Source organism: Chrysochloris asiatica, unplaced genomic scaffold, assembly GCF_000296735.1.
Source record: "Chrysochloris asiatica unplaced genomic scaffold, ChrAsi1.0 scaffold00124, whole genome shotgun sequence".
NCBI classification, from domain to species: Eukaryota; Metazoa; Chordata; class Mammalia; order Afrosoricida; family Chrysochloridae; genus Chrysochloris; species Chrysochloris asiatica.
In genome coordinates this window covers 6095050-6102912 of record NW_006408642.1, presented here as the reverse complement: position 1 = coordinate 6102912, position 7863 = coordinate 6095050, and the positions used below count along the sequence as shown (strand labels likewise).

Here is a 7863-nt window from a genome sequence, read left to right as displayed (position 1 = left end):
TAAAGTATAAAACAAAACAAAAACCCACAATCACTGCTCTTGAGTGAATTCTGACTCATAGCACCCTTACAGGACTGAGTAGAATTGCCCACAGGGTTCCAAGACTGTAAAGCTTTATGCAAACACACTACCATGTCTTTCTCCTACCAAGAGAGAGGCTAGATAGATTCAAGCTGCCAACATTTTCTTCAGTGTTTAACCATTATGCCACCAAGAGTCCTTTTATTTTTTCCCCCCTAAGAGATCTAAATGCCAGAAGTCTTAAAAAGTGAGGTCAACAGATGACTGGTACACAATGCTCCCAGAAGCACCTGCTCACCACATACCTCTGTTCATGGAAAAAGGGAGCTATTTCTGATTAACAGAATACAATGTTCCTCTAGACATGAGTGTTGCAAAAAGCATTCATTGACAGAACAGCCTTCTATTGCTTTGAATTTGAATCAAAAGTACATCAGTCTTCACCACTGGAGACTACCAGTGTGCACAAACACAAAGGGGTAGTCCAAGCCTAGCAGGTTCTCCAAAGAATGGGGCAGTGCATTGTAATACTCATGTCTCTGTAACGGGAAGCAGGGGATGGCAGGAGACGGGCCGGACAGTACTGGTCAGATATAGGGTGGACTTTGAGAGTTTGTGTCCCTGGGCAGTTAAGAAACCTGCCTCAGATAGGTAAGGAATGTAGGCTGTTAGTTCCTGCCTTCTCAAAACCAGAACTTGCAAAATTACCTGGCTTGGCAGGAACTGCACTACAAGGTCTGTTACACTAATCAGAGATGAGAAAAAAGCTAATGGACTTGTAATGACATGATTTTTGACCCATTAGAATAAACACTGAATAGAACAGCCCTTATAGAAACTTGTTGGGCAATGCTAACCACTGCTATCTATTGGCTGTGCTTCATTCATTATCAAATTAATTTTAAAAATATCCAGGAAGCCCAGCATTTAGAGACAGTCATGCTGTTGTTCTTCATAAAGCTCAATATCAGTCCACAAGATCTACCAGACTAAGGAAACTGTGTTGTCAGTGGCTTAGTCTGATGCCCACCACCTGAGGTGGAAGATGCACTAGCTTATCTCAAGGTCCATACAATTTAATGAAGATGGGGAAAAAAAATAGACCCAAAAACAGCCTATACATGAACAACTAACTGCCTGCTACATTATCATACAAAAGCAAAATTACAGAGACATTTCTGTTAATTGCCAAAAACTGGAGAAGAGTATCTGGAAGGAATGGAGGGCTGGACTGGAAGAGACTCCCAGAGAAGCAGGCTCTGAAGAAAGGAGGAAGAAGGCCTCAGAGTCCTCACCAGGAAACCAGGACTCAGAGCACTATGGTGCTTTCCAGGGAGGCTGCACAGTGACGTCCAGAACAGGTGTGGGCATCAAACAGAGCTGGCTCTGAGGCCAAGTACCACCACTCACAAGCTGAAACCTCTTATGGCTAGTTACTTAAGTTCCCTGTGTCTTAGTTTCCTCACTTGGAAGTGGGGGAAATTAATAGTGTCCCCTCTCAGAAGGTATGTCAGTTTTAAATTAAAATGCATGTGAAGAATTTATCATCATTCCAAGCAAAAGAATGTACAAACTTGTGCAAAATATGCCCATTGGCTCTGTCTGGAACCATCTAAAAAGCACTTCTTGTTTTTTATTTTGCTGACAACTTCTGTGGGTAACTGAAAGTGCTGCCATGATAAGACTGTAATTTCCATATGAGATGGGATTATATGTATGTTACTATATGAATGTTACACTTAATAGAAAACCATGACAACAGACCATCTCTTCTCAAGCAATCTAACCCTGGAAGTCAAAATATTCACCCAAAGAGAGAGATGACACTAGGATGAAAGTAGGCCAGCTGGTCTCCAACAAAGGGAGAGTATAGCTAGCACAGCACAGGACACTTACCAGCACGTCCACGTAGAGGATCCAGCAATGCTCCCGAGGACTAATGCAAAGGGACTTCAGGTCGACGCTGCTCTTATTGTTAAATATCCGGTACAGCGTGTTAGCAATTTCTGTGCCAAGATCATCACCTCCTCGGCCTTCAAATTCAGGAGTGGCATTGGCTGAACTACACAAAACAGCAACAGAAAAGCTGGGTGAGTCTTTCCAAATGCAAAGACTTTCCAAATGCAAAGTTTTATTCCACTTTCCTCATGCAAGGCTGCAAAAGGCAGCAGTTACCGGGAGCATCATCTCTCCAGCTTGTAGACAGTTTCCAGCACTGTTTCCTGTAAGTGCCAGCATGTGACAGAGCTTCTCATTTACTCCTAACCACAACCATCTTTATCCAAAGAGAAACAAGAGAGAGTGATGATAAACTGAGCTCTGGTGGTAATAATGAACTCTCTTATCTTGAAAGTATAATAAGCACTCCCTGGCAGGCCCAGGAAACTGGGAGGCCTAGAGAATCAAACAGTCTGGCTTACAGAGGGGATACTTGTATATGCCATTTCCAGTCCTCACAGCCTTAGAATACATATGGTACCCTTGATATCAAAACCAAATTGTTATTGTTGTTGTTAAGTGCCGTCGAGTAGATTCCGATCCATAGCAACCCTGTATAGGATTTCTGAGGAGCAGCTAGTGGGTTCAAATCGCTGACCTTGTGGTTAGCAGTCCAGTGCTTATCCTACAGCAGCCACACATGGACCATAATGGAAGTACAGTAAACTTTCTAGAATGGCTTAGAAGATATGTATGATAGTTTGTCAGAGTTATGTCATAAACTTTAAGTGAAAGTAAGAGAGAGAAAGACAAACAACTAGGTGATTAAATATTAAGCTACCCTGTTTACTTAATTTAATATCTTCTTAAGAGGAAAACCTTTTCCTTTTTGACCTCTTGACACTTATGTCCCAGTTACCTAAACTATAAATGACCTGGATTCAACATTTGCCAACACAAGCATTAAGTAAGATGCTTAGCTGGAAATTTTTGAGGGTTTTAGCTTAATTTGTTGTTAGGTGCTGTTGAGTCAGTTCCGACCCATAGTGACCCTGTATAGTGTTTCTGAAGAGCAGCTGGTGAGCTTGAACCACCAACCTTGCAGTTCAAATGGCTTTGCAGTCCAGCGCATTAGCCCACAGTGCCACACCAAGACTCTTTTAGCTTAATACAAACCCTTAATATGTCTATGATGTAAGTAAACATTTCAATAATTTTTTTTACTATAACCACAAGGACCAGAAGGGAAGAAGCAACGTTATCAGGATGGGCTCTACAAATTGCATAGTGGAGCTTTCTGACCCCAGTTCATCTGTCTATCCACACATTTAACTGGAAAGTACCCAGTTCTATGCTAGGCACTGGGGATCTCAATAAGGAGTCAGGTGCATGCAAGTCAGCAATGCTAAAGAAGGGGAGTGTCAGGAGAGGGAACAAACAACTAGGGGTGCCAATTCGTGCAGAGGGTTGTTGTTGTTAAGTGCAGTCCTATCTGTTATGACTCATAGTGACCATGTAGATGGTTTCCGAGGAGTGGCTGGTGGGTTTGAACTGCCAGCCTTGTGGTTTGAAATGATGTTTAGTCCAGAGCTCATCCTACAGCATCATACCAGTGCAGAGGGTTGGGAGATTTCCAACTTGAAGACAGCATGAGTTGCCCAGGCCAGAGGGAGGCAGAGTGATTCCAGGCAAAGCGAACAACCTATGTGAAGACCAAGGCTGTATCTCACTTTCTTGCCCACCTCCAACCCCTGTTTAAATAACACTGAAAGAATTCTAACCTGGTATATTTAAAAGTCCCTTTTTCCTGACCCATTCTTATTAGGTGTAAGAATGAATCCTAAAATAATCAGATTGCATTGCTGTGTAATACCTTTGCTTCTCTAATTATAGTCTTCCCTTACCACTGCTGGCCAGCAGAACCACAATTTAAAATCCCCAAGGGAAACTTCATTACTGCTATAGCAACCTTGCCATTTCTTCGCTGTCTGTGCCTGACTCAGTCATCAAGCTGGGAGAAGAAGCTCCTTTATGGTGAAATAATCAAGTCACCAGGGATCATGCTTATTTTGCATCGCCAGCAAAACACAACCTGTTTCTAGTTGAGACACTAAGCAATTAATATGAACTTTTCATCTTTCAAGCCCTCAAGAGCACATCTATATAGATCTCTGTGTGGCCAAACCAGTCAGAGATGCTTATGCTCAGAATGCTTACCTGTCCCTGCACATAGTGATCCACATCCTCCTGGGTGTGACTAGTTACCTCCTCTACAGCCTTGTTGTTGTTACTATTATTACTTTCCAGTTGGTTACAACTGACAGCAACTCTGTATAGGGTTTCTGAGGAGTAGCTGGTGGGTTTGAACAGTTGAACCTGAGGTTAGCAGTCTAATGCTTATCCTACAGCACCACACCAGGACTCATCTACAGCCTTAGGGGATGAATTATAGAACTTTTCAGCTTCCCTGTCTTAAATCAACCTACCTCCAAAACCAAAACCAAGTCTATTGTTTTGGGAGTTTTGTTCAGGATTTTTTTTTTTTTTTTTTTTGCCACTGGGCTAATTTAAAGTGGAAATATTAGCTTTTAAAATAGGTTTTGCTTTTCTTTTAACACATCATTCTTTCAGCACAGCTGGCAGCCCTGAGACACCATGGGAAGTGTCTCTGTCTGGATGGTGCCTGGCTTGAGGTGACTCTGGGAATAAAAAGGGGGAAATGGGAGGCAGTTCTGCAGGACGGGGATGGCGTTTTATTAGGCTTTGGTTGCTTAAGAAAAGTCCTGGATTCATATGTTGTTGTTGTTAAGTGCCATTGAGTCAGTTCTGACTCATAGTGACCCCTATACAGCGCTTCTGAAGAGCAGGTGGTGAGTTTTAACTGCAGACCTTGTCATTCTTGGGCCAGTGCTGATTCTACAGCGCCACACCACAAGTCCATTGTTGTTGTTAGGTGCCATCGAGTCAATACTGACTCATAGTGACCCTTGCACAGCAGAACAAAACACTGCCTGATCCTAGGCCAACCTCACAATCGTTGCCATGCTTGAGCCCATTGATGCTGCCACTTGGCCAATGCATCTCACTGCGGTTTCCCTCTTTTTCTCTGACCCTCCACCTTACTAAACATGATATCCTACTCCTGCAACTGGTCCCTCCTGACAATATGTCCGAAGTATGAGAGACGAAGTTTGGTCATCCTGGCCATGGAAGTATTTAAAATAAAATAAACCTATAAGACTGAAAACAGAGAACCAAAGATATCATAAAGTCAACTACAAAGCAGAGAGAGGGAATAGTGTAGACAAAGAACTTCCAAATAGCAAGGAAGTTAAGTAGATTTCAAGATAAAAATAGACTGCTTTAAGCAGGGTAAAAAATATTAATAGATTAGAGTAACCTCAGAGAAAAAAAGATACACTTGCACATCAAAATAAAAAAACAAGAAAAGCAGAAAGATTTAGTAAACATTAACACAACAGAAATGAAAATGAAAACAAAATCCACAAACAAAATGAATTCAGCATAGAAATTATGTGGAACAAAGAATCCAGCAGCACCACACACAAACACAGAAAAATGACAGTAATCAATTCAACATATTGGGAATTACACTGAATGTAAATGGGCATAGAGACACAGAGAGCAGAATAGATAAGAAAACAGGATACATCAGTATGCTGTCTACAAGAGGCATATGAAAAAATGGAGACAGCCTAAATGCCCATTAACAGAAGAAGGGTTAAACAAACTTTGGTACGTACATATAACAGAATACTACAAAATGCTTAAGAATAATGATGAATCCATGAAACACCTCACAACATAATTGAACCTGGAGGACATTATGCTGAAGGAAATTAGTCATAAAAGGACAAATATTGTATGAGAACAATGTTGTAAAAAATTTTTAAGAAAGGTTTTCTTGATAAAAGAAATAATCTATAATGTTTGTTGGGGGGAGAATCACAGGCTAGAGGATAGACACATGTTAACATGGGTGACAGGGCAGGCAATATATAACAACAGGGAGGTTAGCAGAGGAAAGATGAAGGTAGCAGGAAACACAGGGAGGAATGCAATAGTTAAAGTGAATAGAGGTAAATACTGTTAACTAATGATACACGCGGGAGAAAGATGAGGCTTTCTGCTCCCATAAAGATTTACAGCCTCGGAAACCCTGTACAGGGTCACTATGAGTTGGAACCGACTCCATGGCACATAATCACCACCACCAATGGTACACGAAGGGAACTGCAGCTATGGAATGAAGCAAAGGGTATGATTTGTTGAATGTAAAACTGATGATCTACTCTGTAAACCTTCACTCAATTCATAAAAGTTAAGATAAATAAAAAGTAAAGCCCTGTATTCTACCAAAAGACAAAAAGAGAGGGGGAAATAGAGAAATGAGTATTCTACCTTGTATCTAAGGACTCTTATACACAAAGACCCTCTCGACAGAGCACAAACCTGAAAAAGATCATCACCAGAAGACAAAATGTGTGGCTTGGAGAGAGAGATGGAACTAAATATAACCAAACAAGGGGCCCATACATAATTATCTCTATTGGTGCTGTAGGATAAGCATTGAACTGCTAATCACAAGGTTGGCAGTTCAAACCCACCAGCCACTTCTCAGGAGAAAAATGAAGCTTTCTGATCCTATAAGATTCCGTCTTGGAAACCCTATACATGGTTGTTATGAGTCAAAACAGACTCGTTGGCACTGGTTTCGTTAGGAACTATGGCAAACGTTGTAGTCCAGTTTAAAGGCATTTCAGTTGACCTTTTAAAAATCTATACATGCTAAACACGTATAGACATGGGTGTTGACATGGGTGACCAGGCAGGCAATACACAACTGGAGGGAGGTTGGCTAAGATTCTCACCCAGGCAATCTGGCCCTTACCTGCTCCATTTTCTTGTACTTTCTTTGAGTAATTCTACAGCTTACTTTGCATTTGTAGCCTAACATCTACCAGGTTACCTTTTCTTAGGCCTGTCCTTTGTCCCTAGGTAATGAAAGAGTACTCTGGTATGAAGACTTATCCCTAAATCTATAAATGCTAGTGTCAAGGAATGTAGACCAAGTGAAATCATTTTTCTCCAAAGTTTCAGGAACGTTTGTCTCTAAGGATTTAAAAACAAAACAAAATACCAACACCAAATCTGTTGCCATTGAGTTCATTCTGACTCATAGCAACCCTATAAGACATTGTAGAATTGGCTCACAGGGTTTCCAAGGCTAGAATCTTTAAGGAAGCAGACTGCTTCACTTTTTCACCCCCACAAGGCGGCTGGTGGGTTCAAACTGCAACCTTATGGCCAACAGTCAAGTGCTTAACCACTATGTCACCAGGGTTGCTTTCTATAGGTTAACCAAATAAAGTGTTTCTGTTAAGTATAAAGTTTAAAAAGAGAGTAGAGCAGAGGCTGGAAATACTAGCCCCCTGCATCACAATATATTCTTTCAGTAGGGATACTTATACTTGTTTTTTGCTTTGTTTTGTTTTTTTGGCAAAACTCTAAATACTTTCTGTAAAAAATTTTTTTCATAAACCAACTCAGAGGCCTCATAAAGCATGGCCCTGCATAAGCCTGTCTTCCAGTGCTATGGGAGAAAGTTTACTGAACTGGATCAACTAATAAAGCTCCCGGGAACGCTGCCCCTCCCAGGTCCCCACCCCTCCTGACTCATCACCTTCACCCGACTCATGGCTGACACATCTCTGGGGCAGGATGGGATCAAAGTCATGTCTATCTGAAATGGACTCCAAACAATAAGGCCCATTGTTGTCTCCTTCTCAATCAATTAGGCCTGCAAATCCATAAGGCCTGTGGAACAGACCATCAATTACTGATAGGCAAATTCAAACTGAAACTGAAGAAAATGAAAACAAG

The 7863-nt window shown here is 41.4% G+C and overlaps 1 protein-coding gene across 1 annotated transcript in view; it reads right to left on the bottom strand.

Annotated features, from left to right (window-relative positions):
- Positions 1–7863, bottom strand: part of EXOSC7 (exosome component 7) — a 53838-nt gene that overhangs the window by 25756 nt on the left and 20219 nt on the right. The window contains exon 4 of the mRNA XM_006868784.1: positions 1918–2083. Within this exon, the coding sequence (XP_006868846.1) occupies positions 1918–2083 (166 nt within the window). The remainder of the gene's footprint in view (positions 1–1917; positions 2084–7863) is intronic.